General features: G+C 38.2%; 1 protein-coding gene across 2 annotated transcripts in view; it reads right to left on the bottom strand.

Moving 5' to 3' along the window:
• Positions 1–25,575, bottom strand: part of RORB (RAR related orphan receptor B) — a 196,566-nt gene that overhangs the window by 56,789 nt on the left and 114,202 nt on the right. For both annotated transcript variants that reach the window (XM_067744153.1, XM_067744151.1), the window contains exons 2-3: positions 8,085–8,170; positions 3,723–3,864 (exon numbers count right to left, since the gene is read on the bottom strand). In XM_067744153.1, the coding sequence (XP_067600254.1) occupies positions 3,723–3,864; positions 8,085–8,170 (228 nt within the window). The remainder of the gene's footprint in view (positions 1–3,722; positions 3,865–8,084; positions 8,171–25,575) is intronic.

The following is a 25,575-nucleotide window of genomic DNA, read 5'->3' on the forward strand; positions in this document are numbered from 1 at the left end:
ACATGTGGCTTTGAGCACTTGAAATATAGCTAGTGTGACTGAAGAACTAAATTTTAAATTTTATTTAATTGTAATAAATCTAAACTTAAATTTAAATAGCAACACGTGGATACCACACTGGACCATGCCATTCTGGATAACAAGAAGCTAAATCTGTGACACCTGCCCGTGTAGGGCAGCTTCCATTTTTTCATAGAGGCATGTCACTTAGGAGGACACATACTTCATTATTGCAAGGTGAGTATAATGCTTTTTCTTTGAGGTGCAATATCTTCCTATTGATGCCAAAATATTTTCTGTTTTTTTTTTTTTTTGGTAGTGCTAATACACCTGACACTGAAGATTCCGGCAACTAACATTTGTGAAGGGTCCAGTTAAAAAAAGAAATAAATACAATAGTGGAGAAGATTCAGTGCACATATGTATGCCGTCACTTCACACACACGTATACATGCAATACCTTCACCTTTTTATACACATAAACACATGTGTATGTATTCCAAGTGGATTTGACTTTTGATTCTTTGCCAATGCTAAATTCGAACAAATTTGTTACTGCTGAGTTTGTTGTCTACTCATATATCTCCCATGACTAATACGCCACTATAGAAGCTGAAATTCAGGAGAGAATGAAAGTCCAGCAGAGTCAACAGTTATATCAAGCCATCTACTAGCAGTCATATTGTTTTAGTGACCAGATATGGTGAAGTAAATATTCTTGGAGCCAGGCATAACTGACAGAAAACAAATGCAAATATTAAAATGAAGATGCTACTTTATGTCTGAGGGAAGCTGGGTGATGTGTATATAGAAGTTAGGTGTGAGGGCATCTTACCTTGGCTACTGGTACTACTGCTAAAGCACTTTGAAAATATCTGCTTCATCAGTAGAAGGTAGGTATAATAAATTAGTGGCAGGACACATACTACCTCTTATTCTTGAGCCCTTACTAGACATAGCTAATTAACCATAACCTCAGGGCTTCATAATCCTTTGATACCACATACTAGGCATTACTTATCAATAGGAGATAAAACCTGTTTAGCTTCCCAGGTATTAGTGTGACTTATTTAGTTTAAAGTACCCTATATATTCAAGGCTTATAACAAACTTCCTCTATATAAAGAGTAAAGAAGAATTTGTTTTCCCATAGACAGAATCACGTTTTTCTTCTGCTGAAGCCTCTTCTCCTCATTCCCAGCCACTACTATCACTCCTGAGCATTTCTCCTCGCCATTAATCTGACACAAGCCATGCTAAGGAGGCATTTTGAAAGATGTCCCTGGAAGCCTCAAGATTGTCTCTGGACCTAAAATTAAGATGGATCATTATCCTTAATCCTCAGCATCCTTAGATACTATCTTGCTTTTTCTTGCACAGAAGTTTATGCTGTAGTAAATTTCTTCCCCCTTGAGAATAGACGGCGGCTCTATCCATAAACGATCCCCACATCCCCACCCCCGCCCCGACAATATATTTCTTTTATGTCATGAGATTCAGACAACCTCTTAGATTTTGTGGGCTGACGTCACTGAATCTGCCTTGGACCATATGCCCATCCCTTGCTCATGATTCTGTTCACCAGCACAGACCCACGTGATCTCTCTTTCCAAATAGATACTTCCTTTTATTGTAGGAAGAAGCAACAAAGGCAAATACTCAATGGCTTAGTCTCTCTGTAGAATTATTAATGAAACTTTTCAGATACTGTCAATTATTATGCTGCCTCCATATTACAGAAATGAAGTACAAAATTATCAACTCGAATTCCCACAGAATTTCACTAAAGAAATTCTGAAAACCATTTAATCTCCACCCTCCACTTTCTTCACTTTAGTTATGTGCAAGTACACAGGGCTACAAATTTACCCTACGAGTAAATGTATGTGATTCGCAAATCTAGAAAAACAAACAAACAAAATCAGCTAATACACAGAAAAGTTTTGGAAACCTACATCTTGTAGCTTTAGAAGCTACCTATAAACTGGAAGGCTCAACGTCAGATTCTTTTTATTTTGGGGGTTAAATATATCTCACTGGTATACTTTTGTGCAAGACAAGTTTATGTGGGTTGGAAATTAGAGAAATGGTAAACAGAAATTCAAGATGCAACTATCTGGAGAATGCAAGCTAAGAAGTAAACAGTGTATATGTTTAGAGACCATCTATGCAGAGCTAAATTTATCCAAATGACTAAAAGGCCCGCATTTAATTCAATAACTCATAAAATCCCTTTATACCAAGAGATAGTGCATGCCAATTATCTATATTTCTTTAAAATCTAGAAGTATTTCTTTTTTTTTTTTTTTTTTCTTTTTTGGTCCACACTGCCTTGAACTTCATTCCAGGGAGTGTGACCAGAGACACAGAATCCACAGTGATTCACGTAAAGAGAATGACTATCAGGGGCTTTGTCTGTGTCTCAGGCTCTAGGTAAAAGAGAATTCCATGATTCATTCAACAAACACTTAGGTGCCTGCTTTTAACCAGACCCTGAGGGGACAGTGGGAACAAGACAGAAACGGCCCCAGGACACAGGGCTGCTCATAACCCAGTACAGGAGTGCTACGGCCAACATCAGTGGGGAAAGAATCCGTTTGGATGAAAACTTAAAAATGGACACAAAGCTAGATGAAATTCTTTGTGTGAGTTTATTTGTCCTCTTTCATTAATCTAAGAAGTTCAGTTGGGGTGCCAAGTCACCCATTTGGATTGGGCGTGAGGTGGACTACACACTTGAGTCTATTCTGAAAGGGACACCATCTACAGAACCCTTCTAAGACGTGGAGCTCTGCTACAGCCTTTCTGATCTTCATCATGCCTCTGAATAGTCCACATCCATTAATTAAGCTTCTGGGCTTCCTCCAGAAGCAAGGTCTGTTCCTTAGCATCTCCACATACCAAGCAACCTGTGCACCAGTCAGACTTACCCAGTGACCAAGGGGTCCAGGTCTGCCTGGGACTTTCCAGTTTTAGCTCAGAAAATCTCACATCCCAGGAAGTCCCTCATTCACAGGCAAACTTGGACAAGTGGTCACCTTTAGATCTAGGACTATGTGGCTTTCATCTAACCTAGTTAGCACAGGTTGCTCCACGAGCTACAGAAAAGTCTTTCCTTTCTTCCTATGTTATAGGCAATACTATATATTTATTTGCTCTTACTTTTCCTCTTAATACACTGCCAGCATGTGGTTTTCTTTTCTTCTTATCCCTTTGTCTAGAATTCTTCCAGCAGCTTAAACAGACTCCAGCAAAGCATCCATTTGATGCATGCATAAGATTCAAGCCATTTCTGTTTAATCATGTCACTGCCCTAGAGTGACATATACGTGGTAACCAGCATATTATTTATACTTCCTGGCTCTGAAATTGTTTTTAATGGAAAATTCTTTTTCAGTTATCCAGCCTTGCAATTAAATAATTTTGAATGAAAAAAAGAAAAGCATACATTTGAAAGCCTTCTTTTTTCTTTTACATCTTTACTGGAGTATAATTGCTTTACAATGTTGTGTTAGTTTCTGCTTTATAACAAAGTGAATCAGCTATACGTACACATATATCCTCATATCTCCTCCCTCTTGCATCTCCCTCCCACCCTCCCTATCCCACCCCTCTAGGTGGTCACAAAGCACTGAGCTGATCTCCCCATGCTATGCGGCTGCTTCCCACTAGCTCTCTATTTTGAAAGCCTTTAAGTCAGAAGTAGGAAGGCGATGCCTTACCATCTCTCGACATTCCTAGGGCAAGACACTTCTGCAGTCGGCAGTGTTGGCAACGGTTTCTGTTGGTTCTGTCAATTAAACAGTTTCTCTGCCTCGGGCAGGAGTAAGAGGCATTGTTCTGCTGGCTCCTTCTAAAGAATCCCTAGAGGGAGAAAGAGAATGGGAGGGAGATAAATTTATAAGAAGCGACCATTAACAGAGATGATAGCTACATTTTCTACAGTGAATGTCGTTAACTGAGTTCACTTTTTAAAATTCTTTGGCTACCTCTCCTTGGACTGCTTACAGATGTTTCTACTGGGGAAAATTTGGACTCTCTGCAGAGATATGAAGGTATCATTCATTCATTCATTCAATCAATGTGTACTAAAGACATCTGTGATGTTCTATGCAAAGTAAAATAGAATAGAGTTCCTGCCCCCAGAGAGCAGTGGGAAGGGAGTGGCAGAGGAGAGTGTCACGTATGACAAAACTTCATGGGGACAGTAACACAGGAGTGTGTCAAGTGCTGTGGGAGTGAGAAACTCTGGGTACTGAGTAGTGTGGGTTCCATATGCGCCACTATCTTCCTAGTTTCGAAGATGCATTTTTATCCATTTGGAAATTTTTGTATTTGGCCAGAATGTATCTGGAAGGTTGTTTTTCTAAGCAGTGATGTACCTTAGAGTCAACCACATCTTTGAATAAAGGAAATATGGTATAAAAACTGCTCAGTAGAAAACAGACAATAAGTAAAAGCTGAATGAATGCTCTCTGCTTGGCCTCAGGCTGTAGCGATCTAGGAGGTCTTCATGCAAGTACGTTTAGGTCCTTCTGGTACAAAATGAACTGCCTTGGACCATACATCACCCTTATAAATAAACCCACAGCTGAGTCGATTATTTTTTTAATTCTTTGGATACCGCCCACCTTAGTTCTCTTACCAAAAATCCTACTGGGGTAAATAAACATTTTCTCCAGAGATATGAAAGTATCCTTCACCCATTCATTCACCTATTTAATTAGTTTCCCTCATCACTCCTTGTCCTTGAATTACAATACAGCAAAAGCGCAAAGTGCTACAAACAAAGCAGTGATCTACAAATAGATTTACCAAGAGAAATTTTAGGAAAAGATATCCTGTACTATCATCTCTCGGAAGGAGGAAGCCTAGAAAAGGTCCAGGATGGTCATGCAATGCCCATCTCGCTGAGAGGCCTGGAAGCGGTCACTTGACTTCTGTCAAACAGTTTCCTCAACTATCAATGGGAGGATAGTGCAGGGCTGGGACTAGGGTGAGACGGGTGAGGCAATCACATTGGTCACACATTTAAGGGTTGCCAAAAGATGTGGTACTCAGGATAAACATTTTAACACTGATTTTACATGTTACAAATCAACATTAATGCAAACTCCCCAAAAGTTTACATAAAAACAGAATTAAAATTATCAATTTTCCTTTTGCCTCAGGCTTCCATATGGCTTGGCAAGGCACTGTAACAGAGAGCTTGGCCAACCTTATGAAAAGCCTCAGAAAGGGATGAGTGGCCAAGTACCTCCTTAGAGAGGAGTGCCAGTTGGTTTTGTGGCTGTAATCCTCAAGCCATTCAACAACAAGAGCTAGTTTTGCCCCCACAGATCCATGCGTATTATTTATTTAATGAACCAGTGGTGGCAAAACAAGATATCCAATTGGCCAGTTTGTATGAACTCATGGAGCCCTTAAACAAGAGATCCCATCTAAGCCCCCAGAGGTTGAAATGATGTACTTCATATACTGTGAAAGCTGTCAGAAGGCATAACTTCAGCTCATCGGTCTTGATTGAAGATGACTTGGAATTTACATTTTACAAGAGAATTGTGTGGTTTTTACCTATGGATACTCTTAAGTGCCACTTAGCAAAGGAGTTGACAGAAGAGACTTTTTTGAAGTCACAGCTACAGCCCTAATTTAAGGCCAATTTGACATTAATTGTGAGACATTTCTTGCTTATCTGTTGCTCATTACTGCAAATGAGGTTTCTGGCATGAAAAAGAGATTTCGTTTTAAATTTTTATTGGATGAAAAGGAACTTGCATAAGTGCACAAGCGGAAATGATGTTATTTAAAATGGGTGGTTTATGTTGATCTGAAAACAGTATTATGAAAATTCAGAGGTTGATACTAAATGTGCTGACATTGATATCTTAGTCTGAGCAGAATTTCTTGAGTTTGCTATTTGGAGAAAAATGTAGCATATTTACAGATGTGGGTTTTTCCATGAAATAAAAAGAAGTTGTGTGGTGTACAGTATCATTTTGACTAAAACCTCAGAATATGCTTCAAAATGACAGCATAAGTTCTTTGATCCTGGATTGCTTCTTTAAATAGAAAAGATGACAGGAGCCTAAATACTCGTTCTTGACTATTGACCTGTTGGAATATATTTGTTCAGTAGTTAAATCTTTTTTGGAAATCACTGCTTAAAATGTTTAGTTCCTTAACATGACCATAGCCTCATATTTTGAAAACAGACATTTTCTAAATACAGCTTTATACAATGAAACACAAAACATTTCCACTTTGACACTGAGCTACAAAACATTTTTTCATGGGTACTGTGTAAACTAGACCAGAGCTCTTAAACTTGCATAATAAACCAACACGGTGGAAGTGATTTCACTGGAGAGGTGTCTGATTCCAAAATTATTAGTATTTAGGGGAATTCCCTGATGGTCCAGTTGCTAAGACTCTGTGTTTCCACTGCAGGGGGCATGGGTTCAACCCCTGGTTGGGGGAATAAATCCTGCACGCCACGTGGCATGGCCAAAAAAATAAAAATAAGTTAAGAAAAAGAAAACAAAATTATTAGTGTTTATGAAGAAAACTGTTTGTCTATCTGCCCAGAGGAAGTAATAACTTATTCTAGAAGGGTAAAAAATTGCTGATTCGTAATTTTGCTTTAACGTGTCTTGTGATAAGTTGAAAAATTTGCATTAAGGTGAATAACATGCAATTCTTAATTATAGGTCTGCAGAAGAACAGAATACAAGGCACATCTCATGATGTTCAAAGATGGATTACTGCTAATCACCTCTAAAGCCAGTCAGTATGTTAATGGGTTAGGACATTTCATGTTATTCTGCCCCCTCTGCATCCCTCCCCTACTTTATTCTCATTTAGTCCTTTTTCTTTTCTTCCCTCCAGTTTCAATTCCAGGAATCATAATTTTTGAGACTATTATGAAGACACTGCCAATTTTTCACATAGCATGACTATCTGAGTTACAGTACGTTTTGTTTCATTTATATCTGAATGTCTTATAAGCTTAAAGTTGGTTCTTAGAATTTTTGATTGTGCCGCATCTCCTTCAGTTTACTGACCTTAAATTAATGATTCACTTTGCTTGCATCTTTGATCAAAAATATAATTGCTTTTGCCAATAACTTTGCCAGTCTATCGCTTTCCCCTCCTGGACTATGTCTGCATTTCATTTGTTCTGGTTACATACTGCCCTTTAAAATTGCAGAACTGTTTTCATTTCCCCCTTGATATTTAGTCTCTCACCCTTTCTTTCCTTCTAAGGATTAAATTTAAACATTTACTCTTAAGTTTCAAATTTCTCTTATTTCAGATTAAGTCTATGTTAACTGCTATTCCTCCAGCTTTGTGTTTTAAAAATCAACTTGCTCATAGGAATTAGTCTGTCTTTGGAAGAATTGGTTGGATTTGTTGTGGAGGAGAACACTAGACTGAGAATGAAAAACAGAGAAAGAAACATGCTTTTGGCCATGTTCTTTCACTAACTAGATTAGTGACATGGGCCATATGACATAATCTCGTTTAGACCTCAGGATCTCATTGATGAAGTTGGGGCAGATGATTTTTAACTGATCAGAGATTATCTGCTCCACTTTTAACATTCCATGCTTCCAGTTTTCTTTTATTTTTCTGGAACATGAGAATAAAGGATGGTCACATGCATATTGCAACTGCTATCTCGACGGCTTTCTCAAGCAAATAAATAAATACATGGCCATTAGCTTATAATCTTTATTTTAACCTTTCATATTGATATAAATGTGATGGAGTTTACTGGACACAAAACTGTTAAAACAGTAAATCAGTATTTATAGCTCTGTAAATGTGAATAATTGAAGCTTTTAAATGTTAATCCATTTTTAAGCACCTGCTGATGAGTTAGACAATGACAAAAACGTAAAAGGCCAAAGAACAGAAAATCAACCCACCCACCCACCAAGCAAGAATTCCTCAGTGTCAGCAGCAGGCACAAGAATCCTTTAGCAGGCCTTTCAAAAGGTGTCACCTCTTGCACTGTGAAGTACACAGATGCCTGAGGCAAACGTGGATGCTGTTGGCAGTACTGAGTTAAAGTCCCATACCTTGCAGCCTTCACACGTGATGACTCCGTAGTGGATCCCAGAGGATTTATCGCCACAAATTTTGCATGGTATCACTTCAATTTGTGCTGAAAGGGGAAAACAGACATTTTTGAGCTTATGGAGTTGTTTTCTTTTCGCCCTCCGATCTCCCTTCCCACCTCTCCCCGCCATGGCTCAGTGTTTGAAGACACTAGGATGGGGGTGGGGCTGTGAGATCACCCACTTCTATTTGAACGGCCCCCAGCTGCTTCTTCTAAGTAAAGGGCATCCATTTACCATTGTTTGTTTTATTTTCCTCAAACTAAAAAATATAACCAGGGACCAGAAGCTTTCTAAACTTTGGCTTTCACTGTTTTCTCCTTTTTTTGAACTTGACCTTCATGTAGTGTGACTTAAAAATCCCTTGAACCTGTGGCTTTGGTTTTCTTATTTTGCACTTCAAACATTAAGTCACTGAGAATGATCACATTGCCTTATTTCAATATTATTTTACATAAGTAAATAAGGGAAACTGGAAGGGGTGGAGGTGACTTTATACATTAAGTGGTTGGATGATTACTTGTGAAAATGGCAATGATGAATCAGTTCAATATTTATTAAGCATCTATATATCCACTAAAATAATAAAGGTTGTTGACACAAGATAAGATATACTAATGACACTAATAATTTAATAAAACTAAATGAATACATGGCGATATCAGGGGAAAAATAATAAAGCATATGGGTACTATTACTTCAATAGGAACTGAAATAACTTCATTGGAGATGAAGACATTCTGATTTTGAATATTGTGTAGGAAGTACAAGGCAAAAGGCATTTCTGCAAGCAGAATGGAATGAAGGAGGCCCCGGATGATTGTGGCTTGTGATCGCTGAGACAAGCAACTTGGTTCTAATGGAAACTTGGGCCATGTGGTTGGATAGAGGGAATGATGTCAGATTATCAAGATCTTGGGAGTTAGGCAGAGGAATTTTCACCTGACATCACTGGCCATAAGGAATCAAAGAAGTGAATGAAGAAATGATGAAAGTGATGGTTTGGGTAATTTAGAAAGGTGAGTTTGGCAGGTTAACCAGACACAAATGGAAACTAACTAAAAGACTATTCCTAACCTGGGTGTTAGGAGCTGAAGGTGTGAGTTACATCGGTGGCAGGATAAATGGAGAGGAAGAAGCAAACAGAAAGACAGCTCAATGGAAGAGGTAAGAAGATAAAAGAAAGAAAGGATACAGAGGTGGAAATTGATGAAGAATCAAAGGTGACTTCTAGCTTCCCAGCCTTGGGTGTAAGATTAAATAGTAGGTTTGACATACATGGTTGGTTGGTAAGCTAACTCCTTTGTGGAATATGGTGAGGCACAGGATTTCCATTTTGCACGTGTGCAATTTGGTGTCATGTCTTGTAGACACCCGTGTATAGAATCTCTTGGAAAGATGATTTTAAGCCATCAGCTTTGAGGTTATGGATGAATCCATGATATAAACTTTATTTAGAATGTAGTAATTCCTACGTCACTGATAGTATTCTCAGTGTTGTTAAAATTATACACAGTAGGAAGATCTGCTATTCCTTCTCCCAATTTAAAATAATTATGCAAAATATGCTTCAAAATGCTTTATACATCAATCTGCCACTTGGATGCTTTTCTACAGTTTCTCACCCTTGAATATACAAAACAAATAAATGCAAGACATAACCCTCTTTTTATTGTTTTCATTAAAAAACTAATACTTAGCTTTAGGGGAGCACATTAAATTTTGTTTAAATTAAATATTTCGCAGTAAGTTCAAATCATCTTTATAAGCAAAAAATTCAGTTATGTCCCTATTTTTCATATGAGAAAACTGAGGATACAGGTGGTTAATGACGCCTTTGAGGTGACTCGGGAAATGATGATGGGAAATTAGCTGATTTTCCTGAGCTTTCATTCAGTAACGGTTTCTCTGCTTCTCACAAAGATAAAATACAAATACAATTTTGAATTCCTATATTATTCCAATAGCACCAGTTAAAGAGATAATGATAAAAATATCAGGAGAAGAGACAAATTCAACTAAAATACTTATTAGAATAAGTGTTTCTATTTGCTTCTGATTTTATGTATGAACTAGGATTTGTCTTCAAAATTGTGGGATATGAAAAAAATGTGAGATTTGATGTCACTCTATTCTGTTCTGTCACCCTGGATTCCAGTACGTTATCTGTTAATGATTGGGCCCATGACCAAGAAAAAAATCTCTGATCTTGTTTTCTGGTTTGTAAAGCTTAGCTGACAAACTTCATAGAGGTGTGAGGATTAAATGAGATATTTTATGTGGAAGTACCCTGAAAAGAGTAAAGAGCTACAAAATGTCAATCTTCATCATCACCATCAAAAACATCATTATTTCTGATGTTTTTGGACAAAAAATATGACAAGCCACATTATTATTCCTTTATTAAAAAATCTAATCATTAAAAAACCCAAACAAATGACACTATAAGCTTTTTGTACCAGGTTTTGTCTTTTTTTTTTTTTTTTCCAGTGTAACCTTTCCAACTGTGGATTTTTTACAATGATTGCAAAATTGACTAAAAATCCCAGGTATCCATTGTACAGTTGTTAGGTTTATATGATATTAAGTCAGAGGTGCTCTTTGCATAAATTACTCCCCAGGGAGTAACTTACACATGGGGAGAATCTGCTTCAATAAGTTCTTAATTATAAAATGATCTAAGTCTAAAGGAAATGAAAATAGAGGTAATTTGCCCCCTGGGGTGTGAGAAGATGTTCTGGAAAGCCACAAAGGTTATCTTACACAACTTCGGAAATACAAATGGGATAAGGAATGATTCGATAGAGCATCTGCATATTTATACATATTTATAATTCTAGCTCAACATGTAATCCTGAAGAACCATAAACATTTTAACGGTATCTTTAAAGAGAAAGAAGTCACTTAAAAGTGTGTATGTGTAAGCCTGTTGTGTGGGAAGGGGTTATCAGTTTGGAAAATCTATGATCATTTTTACCTACTATGGCAGAATAGATCATCTGAGGTTTATTATAGGTGAATATAAATTTAAATAATTTAAAGTACGAATCCTTTTCCTTTTCTCTCGTTTAAAATAAACTGCTTCTGAGCTACAGATTCACAGTTTACACTATGTATTTTATAAAGCACATCTTCAAGGCAGGGTATTTCAGACACTAATTACGACAACACATCACATTATTGCTCCAATGTTTGCCATTTCTAAATGTCTTGCCATTACACCAGTCATTGTTTCCTGTGCGATTGTCTTTCGGTGACTGCAGATCTAGAGACAAGCTATTTATCGTGGCTTCAAACTGAACATCTAGGGAGGATTTGGTGGCTTGGACCTCACCAGCTGTGACAATGAAGGTGCTAGAGGCTGAGGAGGGAGTTCAACTTCCATACTTTTGCTGGACTCATAGATTAATTCAACAATAGCCTCTGTGAGACGAATTTAAACGGGCTGCAGTGCCCTGAGAGATGGCTTGAGATGTGCTCATTTATCAGGTTTTCAATTTCTTATATCGTCCTTTCTCTTACATTTTTCTATTGGTAAGCCTTTGTGGAGACTGTAGTTAATTTTTATTTACCAATTAAATTTTTTTGTTTATAAAAGCAATCATATATTGTTTATTTGGAAATGATATTCTTATAGCATCAAAGAGTGTCAGGGAAGATTTAAAATAATTTGATGTTTTACTTCATATTAGAATAATTCATGAAGCACAACTAACTTAATATCCCCTGATTTGGCAGGCAGGTCCTATTCAACGATTGCAGGGTAGTAATCCAAATTTGTCTCCCTCTTTGAAGACGGCAGTTCTCACCCTGGAGTACTCCTGAAGGCCCTTCCTTGCTGAGGGGCCCTTAACACAGCATCACACAAAGCCACCATGCTTTTCATTCTCCCTGCTTCTCAAAATATACATATCTTTAGTTCTACTCCTTCAGAAGCCCCAGCTGTGACACCAGGTATCAAGGTTAAATAAACTAATCCGGGCTAATGCGTTAACTAGAAAATGAATCACTTTGATTCATCAAAATACCTTAACTGTTAAAAGCATCCGTAAGGAATGGTAGTAATAATGGACCTTTTACGTACTTTCTGGTTGGTGGAAACATTTTTGACTGTGTGAGCTCCTGTGGCTCTCCTTTCTTACCATTCCAACTCTTATACCTCAGCCCGGCCATTTTTATATTCTGGCCATTTTAAATCCATTGAGGACAGAGTCCAGGTCATACTTCTTTTAAAATATTTTCTATGGAGCCTGAAAGAGAATTCTTATAACTCCTTAAAGCAATAGTCCTAATTTTTTTTCCTTCAGTAAAACCAAAAGATTTGACACTCCCTTTTATGAAAGAGGCTTTAAGTAATACTGATTTTCCATATTTGGGGTGAGGAGAAGAAATCAAAATCTCAAGGCTGGAGTGGATATGTATTTTGAAAAAGGCCCCCTGGTGATCCTGATATGATAAAAGGCTCGCATTGAGAATTAAATGAATCAAATTATTAACAAGGAATTCTCTGTAGCACGTAAGCCACCTGCAAAGGAAATAAGATCCTGGGATAAGGCCAGAATCTGAAAATACTAAGGAGTGACCAGTAGTTCTCTCTATATTTCCTGGCTTTTGTTTGGGGGCTATACTTGCAGCATCTTTTGTTTTCTTAAGGGAAATATGAAGCATCTACCCATAACCAGGATAACTCCCATTCCTGGACACTGGGTTTGCCTGCCAGTTCCTCCTTCCCAGAATTTTACAGTTATGCTAAAAGTGGGCAGTGCGGGAAGAACTCTTAATGTCTGAGTGAAGCACAATTTGCATATGTAAAAGTTTCCAATACAGATGACTATTTTGGTTAAAAATCTTTTTGCAGATGGTCTCAGTAGCCCAAGTTGTATCTCCTACTTAGATTGTATCTCATGTATCATTTGTGGCAAATCTGAATTAAAATCCCTGTTTGTACTCTTTTCCTCTCTCATTGGCAGATTAAGTATCTACCTCTATTAGGTACAAAACTTTATGATATCACATAGCAACAGCCCCAAAAGATGAAGCAGGTATTCCTGAAATCTGGTTCCACTGTAACTTTGATTTATCAGAAAATAGCTCCAAGATTGGGGTGGGATGAAAGTGTGGAAAAATGAGACCCTCAGGAAAAAAGTAAAAGTCTTTGAGCCTTTGCCCTTGTACCATGTTATGCGGTTAATTTGAAAAGATTCCAGATATTGGATCAGGTTTGTGTTCTCGTTTATCTCATCAGGGCACAGAGTATCTTAATCCCAGCATCCTGCTTAAATACCAAATATAGTGCATGAAATTCAGTGTACTCTAATTCCTACTGGAATGCCCTCACATCTATCAGTATTTGGGGTCACTCTTTCTTCTCAAGCTCTTCTCTGTAGTATTCAGGGTGGTGGTCTGTGTGAACTTTCTGTTCTATTCAGTTGATAGACAGCTTCTGAATGATCTAAAGATACCACTTATTTTTATATCACTATAATTCCCTACACTGTATATCATTGGAAACTACAGTAAGAAAAAAAAAATTACTATCATAAGATAATGGCAAAAAATGATTTTTTCCAAAGGCATAATTGGTAGGATTATCATGAAGGGAGTTGATTTATCTTTTGCATATTAGCATTTACCCCTAAAGAGTTGCTTGCTTACTCTGACTCCCCAGAAGAGTGAAACAACAAAGAATGAGACCAACGAAGACCAACAGAGAACAAGGACAGAAATTAGTATTATCATTAGTAGCATTACTGATAATAAGTTAAATATCCCCCTTGGAAGCAAAGCAAATCACTTTTGTAAGTCGTGGTGGTTTTAAACTCATAATTTTTGAATTAATTCCCATTAAGTACATCTTGTCCTGTCAAAGTGTTAATTATAATGAGATAATGTGTGTGTAGGACCTGACATCATTCAGGTTGAAAGCAGTTAATGTCTCCCATGACCACTCACAGTGTGGTCTGTAGACCAGTTGCATCGGCAGGACCTGTGAGCATGTTAGAAATGCAGACTATCAAGACTTGCCCAAGCCAACTGCATCAGAATTTGCTTTGAAACAAGCTCCCAGGGCAGTATTCAAATTTGATAAGAAATGTTCTATGATGTCCAGGTAATTACAGTTTTAGCTACTATGAGAATTGATGGAATTTTTAATTTCGCTAGCATTACGGGAAATAAAAAACTTTACAGGATTCTGGAAAAGCAGATTCTGCTATTGTCTTTTAGGCATTTCTCTTTTGTTCAAAAGGCAGTAAGACAATTGAAGGGTTAGTTATAAAAAAAACTCTGGTCATTAATTGCCAAGGCAGAAGAAAGAGAAGCCAGGGTATTCCCAGAAACATCTTGCGTTACTGTAATGAACATCCAGTGTACCGGTTTCCTTTGCAGATTTAATGGCTGTCAGCTGTGCCTACATCTTCTTCATGTTACAACACTGCATGGCAGTGTGTCCCCCCTCTTCTGTGGACTCCCTCTTGGGGTTCTGGATGCTAGCTCACTCTCTGGATCCTCAGTGTGAAAAAGCCTCTCTTGAGAAGATTAAAAAACAGTTTTTCTATTTTAGAAATGGAATTGCACCAAGTTTTCTTCTTTTGTTAAATCTAAGAAGGTCAAACAGTGTTTGAAACAGAAATGAACTCATTTCAGCTAGCCATGGTAATTCTGGAAATGAAACATTTGGAATGCTGCCCCGTCTCACGGAAGCCGATTAGTTAACATAGAGTTCAATAGTCATGATGGATACTCATCACATTCCTCTCCTCTATCATAGTGCTGTCTTGAGATCTGCTACTCAAAGTGTGGTCCCTGACCATCACACTGACATGGCTTCGGTGCTTGATAGAAATGTGGGCACTTAGGTCCTACCCTAGACCAACATAATCAGAATCTGCACTGTAAGAGAACCTCTGTGATGCAGAGTAAAATTTGAGAAGTTCTGGAAGAGAGAAAGGAAAGACCTTCTACAATTTAACTCTCAGGGTATCTGCCCTCAAGCTCCAACTCTCTGTGAAGACAACTTTATATAAGAAAAAAAGACATGCATCCTCTTTGATAGCTAATTCTTCCAGTTATAAAAAGAAGAAAACAGCAGTTGTTGTGCTGCAGTGAAAAAACTTGTCTCTCTTTAGTTCCTTAATTTGTTTCTGAACCCCTTTCTCTAGTCTCCATTTAGCTGAAAACTTCAATAGGAAATTCAAGTTTATGCAGCACCACCTTCACTGAAGGAGGGCAGGGATGGAGAAACTCCACACATCAGGTCACACAGATGATTCAGAGTGACCAGGCAGAGTTAATTCTCTGGAGAAAAAATCAAGAGCAAAAAAGCCTCTTTTTAGAAGATGAAAAAATACAGCTTTTCTATGTTAAAAATCTAATTGCATTAAGAGAATGAAGAGACAAGTCACAGACTGAGAGAAAATATTGTAAAACACATATCTGATAAAGGACTTCTATGCAAAATATTCAAAGAGCTCTTAGACTTCAAAAACTGGGCAAAAGATCAAAACTGACACCTCACCAAAGAAGATATATGGACAGAAAATAAGTATATGAAAAGATGCTCAATGTCATATTATATTAGGGAATTACAAATTAAAACAACACACTTGTTAGAATGACTGAAATCTAAAAAAAACTGACAATACCAAATGCTGGCGAGGATGCAGAACAAAGGGAATTCGTTGCTGGTGGGAATGCAAAATAGTACAGCCCCTTTGGAAGACAGTTTAGCAGTTTCTTACACAGCCACATGGTGTTACCATATGACTCGGCAATTGTGCTGCTACGTATTTACCAAGTGAGCTGAAAACTTATGTCTACACAAAAACCTGCAAATGGATGTTTATGGCAAGTTTATTCATAATCACCCCAAACTGGAAACAAACAAGACATCCTTCAATAAGTGAGTGGCTAAACCCACTATGGCACATCCAGACAATGGGATATTATTCAGTGCTGAAAAGAAATGGGCTATCAAGCCATGACAAGATATGGAGGAACCTTATATATATATGTTGCTAAGTGAAAGAAGACAGTCTGAACAGTCTACACACGGTATGATTCCAACTATAGCACAGTCTGGAAACGGCAAAACTCTGGAGTCAGTAAAAAAAAAAAAAAACAAAAAAAACAGTGGTTGTCCCAGGTTTGGGGGATAAATAGGTGAAACACAGAGAATTGTTAGGGTAGTGAAACTGTGCTGTATGATACTGTAATGATGGATACATGTCTATGCATTTGTCGAAACTCATAGAAATTCACAGAGCAGTACCACACAAAGAGTGAACCTTAATGTAAACTATGGACTATAGTAAATAATAATGTGTCAGTATTGGTTCATTAATATATCACACTAATGCAAGCTATTAATAATAGAGGAAATTGTAGGTGAGAGGGTGGGTGGATATACGGAACTCTGCTCACTTATTCTGTAAATCTAACACTGTACTAAAAATTCTATTAACTATTAGAAATAATTGAATTACTCAAAGTGCTTCTTTTGATGGAGGTAGTGAAAATCCTCTGAGAAAGCCCCAGCAAAGGCAATTGAGCAAGCATTTGTTTCTTTTAGGCCACAGATATATGCAAAACCAAGTTTCTGTCTCCAAAGTGAATACAATGATTGTACAACCCCACACAGGTCTACATAACGTCAACACAGGGCAGACTGAGATGAATGCTAAACTAAACCTGGAAGAAGTACATTGATTTCAACTAGGGAAAGCTGGCAAGATTTGATGGACGAGGTGGCTTTTGAGCTGGGTCGTAGAAAGTAAACAGGGTAGTTAATGGGGTTAAATGAAAAATAAATAGCAGAATTCTTTTAGAGTTATCAAACAATCATGCTTTTATCTGTAGTCACATATATCATATTGAACCATATGAATTTGCCACTCTTTTGTGCAAGGAGATAGTCAACGTTGGTGATTTCATGTGGTTCAACCCAGTTTCACTGTTCACTGTGCTCTAAGAAGTGGTTCCTATGTTACATTCTTTTCAAGAATACTTGAAAAGGCCAATTAACAGGGACATGGCTGAGAAATATAAAAATAAAGCCACTAAATTATATATTTGAAGGTAAACAATTCAAAGGTTGAAACAGGAAGACTAATTAACACTCCCCCGTCCCCCATACACACCAAGAAAACCCTAAGCAACTGAAGTGTGGGGTGGAAAGGACACAGTACTATTTCTCACTCTTTCCATTGATAGATGTGGTAGAGACCATTCCTGAAGTTCTCAGAAGTTTTTCAGAGAACTTGAAACTAAGAAAAAAAAAAAAGTCTCTTCCTGCTTAGTGGTAAAGAAAGACCAAATCTCTTGAAGTGTGTTAAAAAAGAGACAAACCAAGACTACAGGGGCAAAGGTGAGGACATAGTCTAAAATACAGTGATCAGAATCCAATTTCAATGCCTTCGTTCTTGAAAAGAGAAACCTTGTGAAATAAACGTGGCATCTCATCTTTGCATGAGATACTTGGTGGATTCTTGTGCCACGTGAGGACAACGTCCATATAAGATCAGAATGTTGGCACCATATTAACATTTTTCTTCCTAATGTAATAAGAGCTTGATTTAACTGGCTCATAATGTCCTACAGTCTGCTTGGATGGTCAAAAACTGAACAGTATTATAATTTACCCCTCTTACATATTTACAAACACTTATGTTTTTTTTTTAAACATGCCCTTAGCCATGGATGCAGCAAATAACTACATAAACAAACTTTAGAACATAGGTGAGATATTTACACCAGTTTTGTGTGTGTCAGAGAGAGAGAGAGAGAGAGAGAGAGAGAGAGAGAGAGAGAGAATGAAATGGAAAAAGAACAGTCACTACCATTAGCCCCAAAGACTTTCTTTGCCATCAGAGGGTTGACGTAGGGAAAAATTCATTTGAATGGGCACTCCAACATGACATGAGGGATCTTTCACTTATGGGAGAACACCTGGATACCAGTGATCATTCTATAAGAACTCAGATTTTAGGAACTCATTTTTTGGATTAACTGCAAGAAATTTGATTTTGTTTTTAACATAGACAATGCTACAATAGAAAAATATATTGTAAGTTTCTGCATTGAGAATTACATTTCTATATCATTTATGTTCTAGCAAACTTGCAACTCAGTCTCCATTGTTTCTGAATTGAATTTTGAAAAGAAATTATAGAATTGAAAAAACAATCGTAATTTTTATTTCATCTCTAGAGACAAGAACAAGTTCAGAGGTTGGAGAAAGACACATTTGGGTTTAGTTCATCCTTATATAGACAGCCTTTTTCAAAAAAGGAGACACTTAGAATTTAAACGAATGTATTCTCACCTGTATGCAGCACCAGAAATTATTTTAGGGGTAAAATGATAACTTGGGATGTCACTCCAGTAAGCCCCTTCTTATAATTTCACCCTATTCCAAACATCACACAGGCCCTATATCAAGGTAGGCAAAGGCTTAGCCACTCAACAAATATAGAATTAGGAGTGCCTAGCTCCCTTGAAGACTAAAGTGCCTTTCTGCTGATACTGCACACTTTCCCTAAAGAGATTACCAGCATAATCCTAAATATTATAGGACCCAAGCTATCTTATTTTTGAGCTCATCAGATCCATCATGCTGCACGTAATCCCTAACAGCTTTATTCAGTGTTTACGTAAGCTGGTGAGGGAGTTCTGTGAACAACGATGACCAAGTACTAAGAACAGATACCCTGATTTTCAAATTCATTTCCACAAGTTTCGTCTGAACTGTTTTTCTACAAGCAGCAAATTCATAATCATTGCTTGATAGTTTATAACAACATTTGCATGGAGATGTTTATGGCTGCTCCATTCGTTAGCTGTGTTTCTTATACATTAATTTCTACCAAAGGCATTTTGATGCTACCAGGTGGTCTAAATTGGTAGGAAAAAGTGGAGCTTTTCTGAGTATTTTCTTTAGAGGCTTGAATTACTTCAAAGCAGCAGAAATATTTATTTTGGGGGAAATAATAGAGGAAAAAGACTGGTGAAAACCAGTTGCTAAGCACAACACTAAAATTTCTACCGTAGTAACTTGAAAAAAAGCTGCAGCTTTAATCTGGAATATTCCTTTTAATTCCACTAAAATTTAAGAGGAAAGTAAAATATCTGGTTGTCTTTAAAATGTAAAGGCACATTTGTTCATACAGTTCATTTAAAAAATGAGGTGTGTGTGTGTGTATGCGCACACACACGTATAAGCTCCTAAAATTAAAGTGTTCTATGTAACTTTACAATAGAAGACAAATTCATGTTTGTTTGTTTTTTTAACACCAAATCAAGGGAGAAAGGGACATTTAAGTTTACCTGTCAGCCTGTGCTAATTGTAATTCAGACCCAAAGAGGATTAAGTACATAGACATTAATACGTCCAGTGTTATTAATTTCTAAACAACAATACAACAATATCCTGAGTAAGTCTGTCAATAGGAAGGATAAATCGTTGTTTAAAGATTCCATTGATGTCAGAACTGCAATCTGCTGGTAATGGCTTATTTCATGAATAAAGTCTTTAAATATATATATTCTGGAATCAGTGAATAATTGCCTTGAAACAATAGCTATTCTTTTCTAAAAATACAGGCACTAGGAAGCTCTAGCATTGTGGAAAAATGTACTTCTGAGTTAATATAATATTTTAGGAGTTTTAATTTGCTTAGTAACTTTTTTTGAACAATTTTTAGGCTTATATGATTTGAAACGAACAATTATATCAATTTACATGTTAATATTTCCAACTGTTGTTCTAGTACTAACAAAAAAAATCATGCACCATCTTGACCTGAAATATTTTTAAAGTGAATGCTCAAAAATCTCTCTATGCTATGAGATAATGTGTGTTTAGGGAACTATGTACTACTTTACTTACAAAAAATTTAGAAGAAAAACCCAAACATAATTCACCTGTTAATAATCATTCAACCAAATAGAATCTCTTTTGAAAACAGATTTCTTACATATGAGAAAGTACCTGCCATAATATATTGATAAACCAATTTAAAAAAAAAAAAATTTAAAAATTAGAAAAGTAAAATGATCTTAACAATAGTAATGACAATGGCTAAAATCAAAGCGACAAAATTGTGACATGGATGTTCACACTGTTAACCTCATGTTAGTGTAATGGGCAGATGACCACATGAATTCAGTCTCAAAACTTATGTGTTTGATAATTTGCTCTAGGATATAATAATATTTATATATAAATATGTTCTCCAGTGTAAAATAAAGCCTGAGTGACTTATTTATTACATACATGCTCAAGTCAGAAAATATTTTATTGTTCCCGCACTTAGCCATCACTTTATTTTGCCGAGAGCTTATAAACGCTTACTGTCTTGCCTGAAGGATAGTTCGTACAGCTAAGTGTCAGAAGAAAGAAGAAAATGCAAAACTCACCAGTGGCCTCAGCTTTGGTTTTGAGCTCATCCTCACACATTTTCACGTAGCAATTAAAAGTCTAATCGAAAAATATTGCACTTTTCATTAGAGGTCTAACGCGACTGTCCCTATGTTACCCTACAATGAGAATCCCAACAGACTGCATTAATGAGATTAAATGAAAGAGGAGTTAAAGGCATCACCTGTTCTGTTTCATTAAGTGAGGGTGAAGGACTGCCCAGGCGAGGAAGGCAGGAGGGAGAACACTGGTTTTTCTTTCTTTTCTTTCTTTTTTTTTTTGCGGTACGCGGGCCTCTCACTGTTGTGGCCTCTCGCGTTGCGGAGCACAGGCTCCAGACGCGCAGGCTCAGCGGCCATGGCTCACGGGTCCAGCCGCTCCGCGGCATGTGGGATCTTCCCGGACCGGGGCACGAACCCGTGTCCCCTGCATCGGCAGGCGGACTCTCAACCACTGCGCCACCAGGGAAGCCCTGGTTTTTCTTTTTGATACAAAGGAATGCAGCACTTGCTAGATCACAATCAGCAGTTTTAAAACGTCATTTTCTCCCACCAGAAGTGTATAGATACCTACAATTTCTGCACTTCACTTCTCCTTTGTTTTCATCCCTTTGGAAACAGATCCAATAGGCATATGCCACATAACTGAAGTTATTTCTGATTATCAAAGTATAACATAAATTTCCGTCATATTAACTTGCTCCAATTGTTTTGGACCCTCCAGTTGTTTGGGAGGGAGGATGGCATAAAGGTATTCCATATTTCTGTTTTCCCAAATATTGCATTGTAGTTGTCTATGCCCATGAGTATTTTACAGGCAGAGAAAATATGCACCCCTTACAGCAGAGGTGGCAACAAAGCCTGGGAACCAGTTTGGGGACTTCAGTCTCCCAGCATGCCTCAGTACTCCCACTTGTAAAATAAGAACGATGAAGACACAGACAGAATTTCTTTGTATTTTTTTAACTTTTCTTTTTGGCTGCGCATGGGCTTTCTCTAGTTGTGGCGAGCGGGCCCTAGGTGCACAGGCTTCAGTAGCTGCAGCATGCAGGCTCAGTAGTTGCGGCACGCAGGACCTAGAGTGTGTGGGCTTCCATAGTTGTGGTGCATGGGCTCAGTAGTTGTGGCTTGCGGGCTCTAGAGCACAGGCTCAGTAGTTGTAGCGCACGGGCTTAGTTGCTCCGCGGCATGTGGGATCTTCCCGGACCAGGGATCGAACCCGTGTCCCCTGCATTGGCAGGAGGATTCTTAATGACTGCGCCACCAGGGAAGTCCCCAGACAGAATTTCTGATCTTCAAGCCTTGTCACAAGGAAGGATAAATATATGAGTTTGTAAAAATTGCTTTGACTTCCACAGAAAAGTGCACGATCTTTACTTGAGAGCAATATGCTCACATGAGTGTCAGCTTTATGTAACTTCCACTTAGAGTTAGTAAATTGTTTCAGTGATGAATCTCAAACCTTTCTCTTCACCCCTCACCTCCCCCTACCACTTTCGACAGCTCTCATTTTTTTTCCCTAATCACTTGTCACAAATGGTTTCTTGATCTCCTTCCCTTCTGTTCCTCTTTTCATTTAAGTATCTTGGCTTTTTCCTGGCCCACACTGTATGGGAAGAAAGGCAAGGGGTGGAGAGGTGCTTAGAGGAGGCTGGGTAAACCCCTTAAATATTATTGTCAGTATAGTAGAGCTGAGCCCAGTGGTTCCCAGCTCTGGAGGCCCACTGGAATGATCTGGAGAATTAAAAAATATTGAGACCTAGGGATTTCTCTCTTACTTCCCGTTGATTTGTTTAGAGCAGGGCCAAGGCATGTGGAGTTTTTAAACGTTGCCAACATGATTCCAATGGGCAGCTGGGACCGAAGACCCCTGAAATGTTTCTCAGAATCACCAGAGCCATAGATTCCTGACCCCCACCAACTACTGAGTCAGAATCTTCTGAGGAGAGCTTGAAGTGAGAAGCGAGAGTAATAAGCACTCAGGTATTTGCTATAATTAGATAAATCTGGCAAAAACTCAAGGACAGAAGCTTGGAGTTTGAATTAGATTTGAATTAGAACACCTGGTTTGGGATTCTTGGGTAAGTTACTAAACTTTTTCTGTGCCTCAGGTTACATATCTCTAACATAAGATCATAACATCTGCCCACTTGAGTTGTATGAGGAGGAAATGTGAAAGCCCTTAGCACCGTGTCTGGTACATATTGGAAATTCAGCAAATATACTTGAAAATGAATCTTCTTGTCTTTGCTTATCTCCGAGACATGCATTTTGGCTGTTGACTCTGGTTATTATTTGTTCATTTAGCCAATACATATTAATTAATAATTAATATTATTTGTACTAGACACTGGGAAACAAATAAGATGGAGTTTGCACTCCAGTGTGTATTTAAAACCTATGAATTTAGGGTCTTCCCTGGCAGTCCAGTGGTTAAGACTCCACGCTCCCAGTGCAGCAGGCACGGGTTTGATCCCTGGTGGGAAACTAAGATCCCACATGCCACATGGTGTGGCCAAAAAAAAAAAAAAAGAGAAAGGAAAGAACAACAACAAAAAACAACCTTGGATTTAATCCTATTTAAATTCTTCCATTATAATTGTCATTTTCTATATAATAGCAGGAATAATACTTTTAGAAGAGCTGTTGGTAATGAGGATAGGTAAGAAAGCTATTTAAAACCATTTTTTTTTTAAGTCAGAAAGTAAACAGACTTGGGGGATACCAAATGTTTCATGTGTTACCATTTGAATGGGAAGGCTGAATTGTTCTCTGTGAACTACTTAAAGGTTAGTAAACGCTACCTTGCGTGGAACGAAATTTATAGGCACAATTCGTATGATGCTGGAAGCCAAATCCTGGGTTAGAAACTTATACCTCCTCATGCCTCCTGAGCCTTGAAAAAAAATCCAGCTCCTGCTCTGGAGAGCCAGGAAATTGGTACCAAAGAACGCTGAAACAGACTCAATGGCACCTTGATGCACAGAGCATGCCCATGTCCCACAAACAAAGGGCAGGATTGGAGATAGAAGCATGTGCACGAGGGGGGAATCCAGCCTGAATACGGGGTGTATGGTCAGGAAGGAAAGGAAGAAATGGTTGGAATTTACCTAGAGTTATAGTGTTATCACAACGCTCTCCTTATCAAAAACTTTCCAGCCCTCCAGGGTCCACAAGACAAACCCATTCTCCTCTTTGGTCTGGCTTTTTGCAGCCTGGGTCAGCCCTGTCTTCAGGTACTTACCCTATGATCCAGGGCCAAATCCATCCATCTACCTTGAAAGTCGGCCCCAAATTCCTCACTTCTCTGCCTTTTCCATGACGCTCCTCTCTCCTCCTCGACCCTGCTGAGGGCCTCTCTCCACTGTGCTCCAACTACCCACATCTGACCTATTCTTGAAGACCTAGCTCAACGCCCATCACCTCTGAAAAGCATCCCCTGCCCACTCCAATCATGGTGATTACCCTAGTAATCTCTAGTGTCTCTGCCACTCATTTGGTCCTGGTGTTCTTCATTAATCCTGTTTATATGTTCACCTTTCACCTTGACTGTAAGCTCCTTAGGGATGAAACCCTCTCTTTGTGTTTCTCTCAACGTCTCGTAGAGATTCAATAAAATGTATGGAGTCGGTTAGTGGGTGAGTGTACTGCTGCTGACTGACTGTGGCACTGGGGGACCAGATATAATTCTCACCGCCTACTCCCACCATTGCCTTTAACTCATGTTTCACTTTGATAGCTCATCTTTGGGGCATGTTGACTTATATGCTTGCTGCTACTTAGCAGAGATGAGAGCAGGTTAAGAAAAAAATCTCTTACCTCTTTTTGCCCTTTATTTAATCATAATTGGTTCTTAGTGTAGGAACAAGGAGGTTGGACCAAAAAACTTCTCTTGATTTCCTGTTCTCCTCTAATCTGCTACCTTTCCCTTCGTCCCCTATGTCAGGCATTTAATTGCCACTTTGGAGTTTTCTCCCATTGGTTTAGGTCCCTTCTTTGTCCTGTTTGGATTTCTTTTTCTCTGGTTAGGAGTATTAGCACTGGAGGCAAGAGGGTGTTGATCTCTCCCCCTGGATGGCTCTCCCTTCACCCCACTCCACTGTAGGCAGCAACTATTATACACTTGTCATACCAATGTGGTACTTAGACTGTCCCTGGTATGAAAAGACATTAAGCTAGTGGGACAGAAAAGTACTTTAAAAAAAAATCCCCTAAGATTCAGGGGAAAAATGAGAGATGAAGCTTCTTAAACAAAAGATGTGTCATAAAAGAGAAAGAGCTTGATTTTATAAAAAACTGTCCCTCTTTAGCACTGGGGTTCTCAAATTATAGTTCCCCAGAACATCAGGATTAACAGCATCACCTGGGAACTTGTTAGAAATGCAAATTCTCAGACCCCACCCAAGACGTATTGACTCAGAACCTCTGATGTGGGTGTGTGGGAGGGGGTCCAGCCATCTGTGTCCTCACGGCCCTACAGGTGGCTCTGATCACGCTCGTGTTTCAGAGCCACTGGTTTACAGCGTGGGTTTTCCAATCAGGAGGAGCTAGAGTTAACTGGCAGCTCTGTCACATACTGCTGGTGTGCTCTGGACAAGTTATTTAATCTTCTGATGCCTCAGTTTCATCATTTGTAAAAATGGCCATAAGAACATCTACCTGATAGAAGTATTGAAGAATTTAAAGTATGATAATTCCTGTAAAGTATTCAGCTCTGTCCTAGGCACAAAATAAGCATTCAGTGACTGTGGGCCATTACTGTATTACTTTAGTGGAGACTAGAAAGTGTTCCGTACTTTAAATATCTCTGCTATTTTTCTTTATACGTTTCTCAAAACAACTTGGCTGCATGTTAAAAATCATTTGAGGAACTTTAAAAAAAAATCTGATTCCCAGGAGATTTACTGCAGACCAATTTAGTAGGAAGTTTTGGATGTGAGACGAGACATTTTTATTTTACAGAAGATGCGAAGATAATTTTGATGTAATTTAGATAACATAATGCTGTTATATATTAAAATCAACATTGCCATGAAAA

This window comes from Pseudorca crassidens, chromosome 7 (assembly GCF_039906515.1).
Source record: "Pseudorca crassidens isolate mPseCra1 chromosome 7, mPseCra1.hap1, whole genome shotgun sequence".
NCBI classification, from domain to species: domain Eukaryota; kingdom Metazoa; phylum Chordata; class Mammalia; order Artiodactyla; family Delphinidae; genus Pseudorca; species Pseudorca crassidens.